General features: G+C 39.6%; 1 protein-coding gene across 6 annotated transcripts in view; it reads left to right on the top strand.

Moving 5' to 3' along the window:
• The first annotated feature begins 2,685 nt into the window (after positions 1 to 2,685).
• Positions 2,686 to 12,307, top strand: part of LOC128821393 (mothers against decapentaplegic homolog 4) — a 31,874-nt gene continuing 22,252 nt past the window's right edge. For all 6 annotated transcript variants that reach the window (XR_008441094.1, XR_008441093.1, XM_054002386.1 and 3 more), the window contains exons 1-4: positions 2,686 to 2,887; positions 9,842 to 10,207; positions 11,121 to 11,295; positions 11,709 to 11,738. Coding sequence is in view for 4 of the 6 variants with exons in the window: in XM_054002386.1 (XP_053858361.1) it covers positions 9,959 to 10,207; positions 11,121 to 11,295; positions 11,709 to 11,738 (454 nt within the window). In the remaining 2 variants the exon portion in view is untranslated. The remainder of the gene's footprint in view (positions 2,888 to 9,841; positions 10,208 to 11,120; positions 11,296 to 11,708; positions 11,739 to 12,307) is intronic.

Below are 12,307 nucleotides of genomic sequence, written 5' to 3'. Positions count from 1 at the left end.
TAGGCTGCATCCAAAGCAGTGTGACCAGCAGGTCAAAGGAAGGGATTCTGCCCCTCTACTCCACTCTTGTGAGACTCCACGTGGAAGACTGTGTACATTTCTGGAGCCCCAACATAGGGAGGATATTGACCTGTTGGAGCAAATCTACAGGAGGCCATGAAGGTTATCAGAGGGCTGGAGCACCTCTGCTATGGAGACAGGCTGAGAGAGTTGGGGTTGTTAAGCCTAGAGAAGAGAAGGCTCCGAGGAGAACTTAGAGCACCTTCCAGTACCTAAAGTGACTACAAGAGAGCTGGAGAGGGACTTTGGACAAGGGCATGAGGCAATGGCTTCAAACTGACTGTGTGACTCGACATAAGCAGGCAGCTAGAACAACTGTTGGAAATTATAAAACTTTTCTAATTATTTTTTTCTAATTAATGGCTTTAATTAACTTTTAAATTGTTTTAACTAATCATAAGCAGTGTATTAATCATAAGAAGTCAAGCAGTGTAGTTTTCCACTCTGGCCAGCACATAGCTAACTTTCTTTTCACAGACTCTTATTGCTAAAGTGTGATTATTAGATTACTGAAACTTTTAAGTTTTGCTAAACTAACCCTGATAAGTTTCAGTGAACAAAGCTTGGGAGAGTTAAAAGCTGGACACCTGGAATCCAGAATTTATAGCCCTCCAAGGACATGTTGGAGTAACCAGAAGATAAAGAAAAGACTAACGAAGACATTTCAGCCTGAGTGCTGGAGACTCCCTGTCTGGGAAAAAGATAATAAAAAGACTGAAAAACATGGACTAACTGGCATAAGAAGTAAGAAATCAATAACCAATAGAAGACAGAAAACTAATAATGAAGATAATTATGTAATTTAAAACCAATGAACATTAATTTCTTTGTTTGCTAAAAATAATTACATAAGTGAAAATTTTTGAAAGTCATGTGCATGTACGTGGAGCCATCCCTATGCACCCTGGCCAGAATAAAGTAATGCCTACTCCCGAATACTAAAAGAAATAGTGCTAGAGAGTTTCATTTAACCCAACATTTTTGCTGACACAACCACAAAACTATGGCTGAAATGCAAAAAGTAAATTTGTTTCATTACCTCGCTAACCAGAGGATCCCGAAGCAACACCCGGGTGGAGACACACAAGTGGGAATACAGGCATTATTAGGCTCAGTCCATGCTAGTGGGTGGCAGATCTACTGTTTGCACCAATTTATCCAGGGCCTGTGCACGCATAGTTTAGCACCATGTTGTGATGTCGTCTGTGCTTTTTATGATCTCTGAGCTTTGATCTCTCTCCCAAAACAGGGAGTTCAAGAATGTCCATGAGAGTGCCTCCAAGTCTCTCCAAACACCTACGTTGTCTCTAAGCAGAAATTCTACTTCTCAAAACAGAAGATAAACAGCAGTGGATGTTAAAAATAGGTTAGAAACTGTTGCAAAATAGTTGATAATTGTTAAGCATGTACTGTTAGTTTGGTTATTATATTGTAAAAGGGGTTTAAAGGGTAGTTATAAGAAATATGGTACTCAATGTACCATATTACACCTAAGTAAAGTGCACCACCCCCAAGCGAAATGAGCCAGCCTGGACAGAACTGTAATGGGCCAATCAAGTGCCTTAAACCTTCATGCAAATGAAGGATCCAAAAAGAAACCAATCCAAAGGACAAAAAACAGGATAAAAAGGGGCATCTGACCCACTGAATTTGTGCCGCTCCACCTGGAACATCGGGGACATCACTGTTCAAGAAGACCCAGCGCCGGCGCTGCAGCATCCTTGATGGGAACTCTCCTGCTTGGCCCGCGGGCCCCCTTGCTTTAGGCTTTTTTATTATAATAAATGCTGAAATCACTTTTAGTACTGGGAATGTGGTCCCGTTTTTAACAGTGGACATAATATATGGGGTTTCCCACACTGTTATTCTCCAGGCCTTGGCATTCCCAGCTGCAAGGTCACTTGAGCAAATCTACAATCCTCCTCACCATTCTTCCACTTTTAACCCTTTCCACCCAACACTGACAGAGACTGGATATTTGGAAGAATTGTTTTTCCTGTGAGGGTGGTGAGGAACTGGAACAGGTTGCCCAGAGAAGCTGTGGTTGCCCCATCCCTGGAAGTGTCCAAGGCCAGGTTGTATGTGGCTTTGAGCAACTTGGTCTTTGGAAGATGCCCCTGCCCATCGGAGGAAGGGATTGGAGCTATATGAGCTTTGAGATATCTTCCAACCCAAACCAGTCTAGGATTCTGATTTGTGGTGCAGTGCATTTGTTGGGGTTGTATTTGTAGGGATTTGCACTTATGGGGGTTGTATTTCCATGGCCATACATTTATGGGGGTTGCTATCGCGGCCCTGCACATTTGTTTGGCTTCCATTTTTGGACCTGTTCCTTTTTGGGGCCGCGCTTGCAGTTGTAGGAGCGCTGCCGGCCTCGCCCGATGCCAACCATAAAATTAAACCCCGACTGTGCCCACCCGCCCCAGTTTCCGGCTGCCGGCAGTATGGCTATTGCGGGGCGACGGGCGCGCAGGCGTAATAGTGTCGTGTGACGAGGGGAGCGCAGAGGCGCTTGGTTGTGGTGGCGGTGGAGAGTGTTACCCGGATGTCGCGCATGTGCAGTGGCGTCCGGACGTGTCGGAGGCGACTGCGGAGCGCGAGCGGCCGGAGCTGCGGTGACGAGGCGACGGTGACGACGGCCGTCACTGGGCGCCTGGGTTCCCCCTCCCCCGTGCCGCCGGCCTGAGGGTGGGGGGACGGAGGCTTAGCCCGTTCTGCCGTACCAGCTGAGACGAGAGTAGGCACATTCCTGCAGCCATCGCTACCCCTCACCCCAGCCGCAGGCCGCGCCCGGAGAGCGGCCGCTCCGCCGCCGCCCGCGGCCCAGGTAACATCCGCTCTCGCCTCTCGTCCGCCTGCCCGCCGAGGCCGCCCGCAGCACGCCCTCTCCTACCGCTCGCCGCCGAGGTTGCCGCAGGACCGGGCCGGGCCGCCCCGCCGCGCTGGAGGCGTGCCGGCTGCTGCTCCGGGGAGCCGAGACAGCGGCTCCCCCCACCCGCCGCCCGGGGGCTTCTCCTCGGCCCCGCTTCTCTGGCTTCCCCTCCCTGGCTCCTTCCCCATCTCCCCCTCTTTTCCTGAACGAGAAAAAAATATGATCGCCCCGCCTTCAAACTTCTAGTATTATTTTTTTAAGATCCCGGCAACGGCTCTCCAACTGGCCTGTTCCCAGCTAAACTTTCCTCCGCTGCCGTTCGTGCAGACTGCTCTCATCCTCCTCTCTCCCGCACGCTAGAAAAACGCTCTAGGTGGTTTTATGTGAGCCGCTTCTCGTTTAATTCTTTGAAATCTGCCATCTTATTTGCAGTAACAAAGAACGGTGCTTTTAGCTCATTTTCAGACAGCATGGGGCTGCTCAGCACAAGGGGTATTAATTAAGATCCTTCCTTCACTCCCTCCCTCCCTGCATAGTTGAGCCTTATATGTTTTTCCTACAAAGATGGGTTAATTTGTGGGGTAATCTAGTTGAGAGTTAGGTGTGTTATCATTTAGTACCCAAATTGTGCTACTGCAAGCTAGTTCTTCTCAAACACATACGGTTGGAGTAGGATCGTGGTGTCTTTTACCACCGCTTCTCAAATTATCTTGGTTAATAATAGTGTGCCACTGTCAACAGGCAAGAGTGAATTCAGGCTCCTGCACTGTTGTTACTTTGTTCAGTAATGTAGATAATTCCATGCAAGGTTGTTGAAAGAGTTGTACTGCCCTATAAAATTAAATGTGTTTTTGTATTCTAGCATCATGATAAGTAGACAACTTGTCCTTCTGGCCCTCCTCTTATTTTTCTTGGTTGGATTGTGACTGGAAGGAGTTTCTTCTCACTTTGCAGTCATGAACCTCTTTTGATTTGCTTGTTGTGTAGGCATGTTTAATATTGATATAGAAACTTTATTTCAAAGAGCTGAAGCCTAAAGAAAAGCAGTGTCTCTAATTAGAATTCCTTTTTTAGGTAGATGGCTCTTTACATAATGCATTTGGTGGAAGCTAACACAATAGGGATGTGAGTTTTGAGAGGAATCAACAGATTTAGTGGAGAACAAAGGTGTGCTGAAAGCAGATCCGTGGATCCTGATGAGGAGCAGCCTTTGCTGTGCTGTTGTTAAGGTCTTGCTGGAATTTTAGGACTCTTCTATGTTGCTGACCTTGTGAAAAAATCTACTTTTGTTTGAGGCTGGAATTTTCTGTGTTTCTGGAAGTGATTTTTTTTTAAAGTTTGAGCAAGTGCAGAGAACATTATCTCTGTGCAGATTACAATAAAGATGTTATCTAATACACCTATTTCTAGGGTATCAAAACATTACATACAAGTGAAAAATCACACTGCTTTTGCCTGAGCAAGGTTTGATTCTTCCTTTTATTGCTTGGTGTAGCCATAATTGTTTTCTCTGTGAGCTTTTGACAAATTACTGTTTGCCCTTGTTGAAGGAAGCCTTCTGCAAGAAGAGGAATCTTGCAGGATCCTCTGAGGAAGAGTTCAGATTTGCCATGTCATTCTATGGCAAGGATTTTCACCACCTTCTGCTCTCTGAATATGGTCTCTCCTGCCGTTTCTGGGTTTTTATCCTCATCCCCAGGTGCTAGGATGAGGAGGGGATGACCTCTTGCTCAGTGGGACCCCAGGGGTGCTCTCTCACAAGTGAGGTAGTTTGAGGTGCCTAGAACTGTATTGTGGAAATAGATCCAATTGTAGAAGAGCTTACTGCCCTTCTCACTCTCATGGTGTAAGGTGCAGTAGTCTTCCTTCTCTGACCATACAGAAGTCTATATTGAAAAGAGGAGTTGTTTTCAGCTGTATGCTTTCTCAAAAATAAAAATGTGGAGAGGGGAGTGGAACCAAAATGAAAAAAAGAAACTTTCTAGGATTTAAAATGTATGTGTATGTAGTCACATCAGCGTAGTAGCTCTACCTTGCTCACTGTGTCCTGCCCCCCTCCATGCATTCAAAAACAAGATATGGATTGGGATGTGTTTTTACTGTTGTATTAGTTTCTTGAACAAGATTAAGAAAACTGGAACTGTGTGCAGCAGAAACGTTTGCTCTGTTTATAGGATCAGTCTGTTGCATTTGTAAAGTGCTTTTCAAAGCAGTCAAAGTGCACAGGTTGAAGCTGAGAGGAGTAAAAAATGCTGAGAGCTGCACTTGGTAGCAGCTTCTTCCACAAAGAAATGGTTGCTCCTACTTTTTTAACTGTGAATTGATGTTAAGATGAAAGAGTTGCCACTCAGTTGTCTTAAAACTCTTTTCCAGTTCCTATTATGCTGTCATATGTCTTACATTTTTGTAGCTACTGACAGTGAGATGAGCAGAATTGAGACTTATGATTCAGGTATGCACACAAAATTAGTATTCTGGGGAGTGTTGGCTCTTACTGTACAGAACAGTGTGTGTAGTACTTTCTTAGTACTCTCTCTTGCTCTTTAATGCTAATTGTTCTTATGTCTACAAACACTTTGTTCCTGTTCACCCTTTGGGCAAGTAGATAATAATCTAATATGCTGGAATGTATCTGCAGTTTAATAATTCATATCTTCATCAAATCATAAGCTGCCTTTTTATTGGTTTATGGATTTTTCTTTATCATAAAACTTATACTACTGCATTATTAAACAGCAAAACTGTAGTAATGTTTTGGTGGTTAAAAGCTATCAAATGTATATGCTGATTTTCTGACATCTTTGTGTTTGTCTAATTTTGGAGACAAAAGCCTTTCTTGTCCTTTATTCATGTGAAATGTTCTAGCAAGATGTCAATTTGTATGCTTTTCTAATTAGCCAGTTTGTTAGCATCACATTACTACTTAGTATCAAAATGCTGGAAATCTGTTTGGGATGGCTGTTACTAGTAAATCACATTCCAGAGTATCAGTGGCAGGTTCACTACCCTATTTGTTTACAGTAGGATTTATCATATCAGTGTCGGGCCTGGATTAACTGTCTTGCCCAAAATGTTGGATTACTGATTGCCTGGATCATATTCCTTTGGGCTACATCCCTGATTTCCAGCTCCATAACTGCTTGGGTTGTCTGCATAAGTGTATTGTTTCCTTTTTTTGTTGGGGGTTGATTGTTCTCCTGAAATTGCAAAATGTGGCTTACGGTCACACTAGGGCACTTAATGGGAGTTTAGGTGAGGTCTTCAGGCTATATAGGATGTATGGAAGAATTATGGTGTTTGTTCAAGTTTGCATCAGTCTTGAAGGAAGAGTTTCAGTTAATGGTTACATATCAATTCTCTGAGATAATAGTGTGTTTGTTGCAGCTCATCAAGGGTGATTTTAATTATCTGGCAATCTGAACTTCTTTTGTCTTACAGATTTACTTATTCAGAGGCTTTTATTCTTGTTCCAATACTTAGAGTATTACAGAATACTAGTTGTTCACTTGTTTTATACCTGTTAATACCTACCTGTTAATACTTAGTTATTGAAATAAATTACTTTCTATAACAGAATTATAGAATCGTTAAGATTGGAAAAGACATTTGAGTCCAAACATAATCAAGTACTTCTCTATAACTTTGTAACTTGTTAGCATTTTATATTACTTGTCCCTTTTTTCCCTGTTCTGCTCTCATCACACTATAGCAAAAGGGAGAGAAATACCTTTTTGTTCCTTGGTGAATGAAGCTGAGAGCTTTACTACAAGCACTGTCTCCTGCTGCTGTTTTTCTCGTGTTCCCTGTCTCTTCTCTCTGCCTCTTTTTTCCCAAAGCACTCTCACCCATTTCTGTTTCCATGAAATTCCTGGGTAGAGGGAATTAAGAATTTCTTTGCTCAATATATTTGGCCCTATGTATTCAACTGTAGATCTAAGCTTGAACTGTAGTGTCCATTTGTAAAACATAAAAACTTGGATTGTCTCCAAAATATACTAATACTTCAGAGAAAATATGTCATGGCACTTATCAATTATGTGCCAGATTGATATCCACTGACCTCACTCCCTCTTTTTGGGGATCAAAATTGCAAGATTAAAGACAAGATTTCTGTAGATGTAACTTCTAAAAGGAGGCTCCTGAATTAATGAGCAATTATGCATCAGCAGTGTTTAACAGTATTCAAAATCTTAAACTGGCCTGGTGTTATGGGTTGGCACTGGCACAGTGCTAGTGTACTTATGAAAATATATTTTCTTAAATGGTTACTGTGAGATGTGATTAGAAACAGAGTAGAGTAGGTTTAAGTTTAGAAATAAAGAAAAAAACTTATACTATAATAAAAGAAACACACAAGATTTAGAATGAAAACCTAAAACATTCTTTTTCTTTTCACTTAATTTCTACTAAAGTATAGTGAGACAAAACTTTGGATTTTCGATTAAGTTACTACTTCTTAGATAATTAATTTTAGTTTATCAAGAGAGAGAGGAGTTTTTCTTGTAATATAGTCTTTTACAGGAAACAGTTGGAATTTTTTATGGTTTTATGTTACACATGGCACTACTCGGAGAAAATCTGCTATTGTGATATCTTCTTTCTATATACAGTGTTCTTACTACTGTCTATGGACTAGAACTGTTTATAGGGTTCTTTTTAAGGTTGTTTTGCTAAGTACTAGAAAATAACAATTTCTTATTTTGGGACAACAGTACCCCTTATTTTCTCCTCCCCTGCGGCCAAGGGTTTTGAGAACAGAGATTTAGTTTGACTAAAACTTCCCAAAAAAACTCACTTCTTTATCAACCCACGACACCTGGCTTTCAAAAATGCTGCAGAATCAGCTGCTCCTACTGAGCACAGTGGCAGCTGAGGGGTGACTTCAACATTTCTAAAGATCGTTACACTTAAACAAGGGTTTATTTGCTTGATCTTAGTCTTCTGAAAGTCAGCCATCAAAATTCCCATTCATGGTTTTAGGGATGTAAAAGACCTGCATGTCTAATTTTAAGCATCTTTATTTAAAGCTCCTTTAACTAGTAGCTTTATCAAGTGACTTATTTGTGTTTACTTATGTGTATCTATCTGGGATGCTGTTTTATATTTAAGGAAAATTATGTTCTATTTTGTTTTAGCTGGTAAGCTTTGAGATTTACGTGAATTCGAGTTGCTGTGGAGAATGAATGGCAGGTTAAGCTTGACTTTTAATAGAGTCTTACTGATTTGAAGCATTAAAAGAAGCTGGTATTGAGGGAGAAACTTTAATAGCTAGGTAAAATGATCTTACTCAAATTTATAGATAATTGTTTTCCTTTGGGAGAAATTAGGTCCGGAAGCATTCTTACAAAAGAAAAGTATTGAAAATGGAGGGGGGGAGGATTTGCGCTGGGTTTTTTCCCCAAGTATACCAAAATGTGATGTATTCAAGTTGAAATCAGAAAAAATACTAAGTAGGGAAGAGTTTGTTTCCTTTTATAATTGTGCTGGATTTGTGTTGCAATATTCCTTTTACAAGGAGGGAAGTCATGTTAATACTGTAACTTGTGTGATACGTTAACTTTCTAAATTAACACCCCACTCTTATTTTTGTGCAATGCATTTGTTTCCAATAAATAGCTGCTACTGCTGTACTTCTAATGACATGGAAAATTCCAGTGCAGAAACAGGTCTTTGCCTGGATGTGTTCTTCAGATAATGAGAACAAACATTTTTTTCTTTAACAATTGAAATCACATATATTTTATTTACAGTGCTGGGAACAACATGGTAGTTTCAAAAAGGCTGCTATTTTAAGTTTACTTGGAAAATGTAAATGTAGTAAAATCACTTATATGTATTTGCTGCCAGTTTATTCAGAAAGCCAGACCACATAGTTCATAGAATGGTGTTAGTGAAGCCAGAGCTGCTTGAAGAATCAGAGCAGCTTTTTGACAACATTAGACTCCTTTTCTGCAACTGCACAAAATCTGCTGTCCTATGTTTCTGGATAAAGCAAGATAACGTGTAACAATTGTCTCATTCAAAATCAAGAAAATCAGGCCAGCTATAATTTGTGGATTAAAGGAAACTTAAAAAGGATCATGTCTGCTGGCTTTGAGAAGAATGGCTTCATGACTAGAAACCACTGCAGGTTCTTAACAAGTGGAGTTTAATGGCTAAGTGTGTTAGGAGGGACTTGGTCTTGAGCTTATATTTAGTGTAACTAAGACAGTTCTGTTTGAGACAATTCAGAAGTGCTTTGTTAGTGACTTCAGTCGAATTGTCTTGATCCAGAAGAAGCTGGATCCAAACAAGAAAAGACAAATGTGCCAGTTGAGGTTTTCATATCTAAAAATACACACAATACTAATTTACATAAATGTGTATTAAGTTAATGGCCAGGCAGAATTTTTGCCTTTCTGGTTAGCAAAGAGAAATAGAATTGATTGGAGGTCAGAACATAGTTGAACTATTTGAACAGAATTATTAAATGAAGATGACAGATTATTCTGGTGTGTATTCATGCTTATTCACTATTCACATTTTGTTTAAATCAGTGCCACTTGATTCCCAGCCAGTATTTTCACTTGTTTTCATCCTGCCAGTATAAAACATAGGAAATCATTGTTACTGTTCTCCTTTTCCTGATTCATTTAATACATTTCTATATGTACATACTATTTGTACATATATATAAACTATAATCTTTATTTAAATATTGTTACTAGGGGAAAATAAATCTTATATCTAAAACTGTGCAAGCAGTGTCTTAAGCATGTTTTAGCTATCATGGGACAAGAAATGCAGTTTTGTCACATACTTTTAATATCCTGCACTTGAAAATAAAAGAAGCACAGAGCCACAGACTTCCTTAGAAACATGATCTGCAATGTTAAAAACAAATCTAATGTAGATATTTTTTCCTCCTAGGTTTTACCAAGAGACAGTACATCTAACACTTAACTTGGATCATCTCTTGTTCATCAGCTTGAAAATCATAACAGCCCCCAAAACTGACATTTGATCTGAAAGAAAAAGCTGTGACAAATGGACAATATGTCTATTACTAACACACCAACAAGTAATGATGCTTGTCTGAGCATTGTTCACAGCTTGATGTGCCATCGACAAGGTGGAGAGAGTGAAACTTTTGCAAAACGCGCAATTGAAAGTTTAGTTAAAAAGCTAAAGGAGAAAAAGGATGAATTGGATTCTTTGATTACAGCTATAACCACAAATGGAGCTCATCCTAGCAAGTGTGTTACAATACAGAGAACGCTGGATGGGAGGCTTCAGGTTAGTATAAGTGAAAATCAGATGTTTTCCTCCTAGTGAAGCTGGAGCAAAAGTGAGTGACACAGGATCCTAGAGTGTTGAGGAAGAGTAGCTCTTCTCTTGCATCTACCCTTGCCCCCATTTGTAGGCATGTTTTATGGCTGGAGCTCTGGACTGCTGCAGTAGTTTTTTGTTTGTTTGGTTGGTTTTTTTCCAAAAGGAGCAGAAGGTATTGGATCAGCTGTTCTAAATGAGTATGTGTGTGGTAGTAAAAACCAGGGTCATGTAACAAGTTTGGCTGTTTATCCTGGTATTTTCACTACAAGCTTCTGTTAGCTCTGTGTTGGTCAGAAGTATAAAGACAGACCTATTCTAAGAAGGTACTCCAAGGAGTCTGCACTGAGAATTTATGTTAGCCTTATATCATCAGTACTCAGTACCTGTATAGCTTTGGTTACAATTTCCTTGTTCCAGGACAGATGTCATGTTTGGTGGCTAGCTTTCTGTCTACCCTAGAAGCATTTTTTAATTTTTTTTTTTTCATTATAATGGAATGGCATTCTTCTACTTGTAAATTCCTTATAGTGTAGCTCAGCACCTCGTTCCTCTTCTGGGGCAAAGCTCCTTAGTCATCCATGGTGGGGAAGGTGACCATACATGCTACCTTAAGCACAAATTCTGCTTCTGCCATTTTGTATCCAGTATTTTTTTCTTAAGAATCACAGTGTTGATTTAACCATAGCAAAACCCTAATAGAGATTTATTTCTGTTGAGTACAGAAGTTGGGTAAACTGTACATCACCCTTTTTTTCCCCATATTTTGATGATGGAGAAAGGTTGTGTTGTTGTTTGTCCTCTTCCAGCTTTGCTCCCTACTAAGTAAAATGAAATGTATTTCTACTTTCCCAATCAACTCTTGTGTCTAACTTTTTAGGTGGCTGGTCGCAAGGGATTCCCTCATGTGATTTATGCTCGTCTTTGGAGGTGGCCTGATCTTCATAAAAATGAACTCAAGCATGTTAAATATTGTCAGTATGCTTTTGACTTAAAATGTGACAGTGTCTGTGTAAATCCTTACCATTATGAGCGTGTAGTATCGCCTGGCATTGGTAAGTAGACTCTTGATTTAAAATGGAACAGTGGGAATAAAGTTTAAAATGTTTTCCTTTTAAGTGTAGAAAATACAGGCCTAAATTAGAAACATTACTTTTTAATGATCTAATTATAAATTACTCTCATATACTCTTGTCCATCTTCTTAATGGAATTATTCTTTTATTCTAAATTTAAAAGAACAATTTGTTGCTTTTGTTTAAGTCTTTCTGTTGGCTTTGCACACAGTTTTTGCAGTTAATGTGTATCCTAGGAATAATTTAACATTGAGACTTGTGTTGAGATAGAGGGGATATAATATGTAGTCTGTAGTACCAATTTGTAAAGTTTATAAACTTAATGTTCAAAAGTTGTTGAAGATCTCTGAATATAATTTTCTATGCCCCCTTTTCTTTTTCTTCTTTTTAAAGATCTCTCGGGACTGACACTACAGAGTTCTGGTAAGTAGTTCTGTTTACTATTGCATTTCTATGGGTGCAAACTGTGTTAAATTCTTCAGTGTGTACACAGTTTATTCCATTGTATCTCCTTAGGAAAGATTATAGAGAGCAGACAAAAATGCATTTTTCTCTCTGGTTTTGGGAAAACCAGCTAAGTAGCATATAAGAGGAGTGATAAATTCTTTAAATTGAGGCTTCAGCTGAGCTTCTCAGTATGTTCTGTTTTCATTGCTCACAACTTATAAGTCCCACAAAAAAACCCCAAACAACAAAACTCTCACCATTGAATGCTGCTAATTAATAAAAAAACCCAGACACCCAAAACCATGTGCACCTGTATGATATGCTAATTAATTGAATTGGGAATAATAGATGCTTATGATGTAATAAGTAGTTTAGCAATAAACTGGTATAAGTTCTGTAATTAATATGCAATTGAATGAAGGAGTCTAATATTCTTGCTGTCTCAAACTTGAGAGAAATTGGACATTAAATCTCTAATGAACATTTTTCAGAAATTATGAGATTGTGCAGCTGGTTTCAAAACTGGTATTTTTTTTTCCTTCAGG

The sequence above is a fragment of the Vidua macroura genome, chromosome W, assembly GCF_024509145.1.
Source record: "Vidua macroura isolate BioBank_ID:100142 chromosome W, ASM2450914v1, whole genome shotgun sequence".
In the NCBI taxonomy this organism is placed as follows: domain Eukaryota; kingdom Metazoa; phylum Chordata; class Aves; order Passeriformes; family Viduidae; genus Vidua; species Vidua macroura.
Note: the sequence above shows the minus strand (reverse complement) of the source record. Positions and strands in the feature narration are given on the sequence as shown.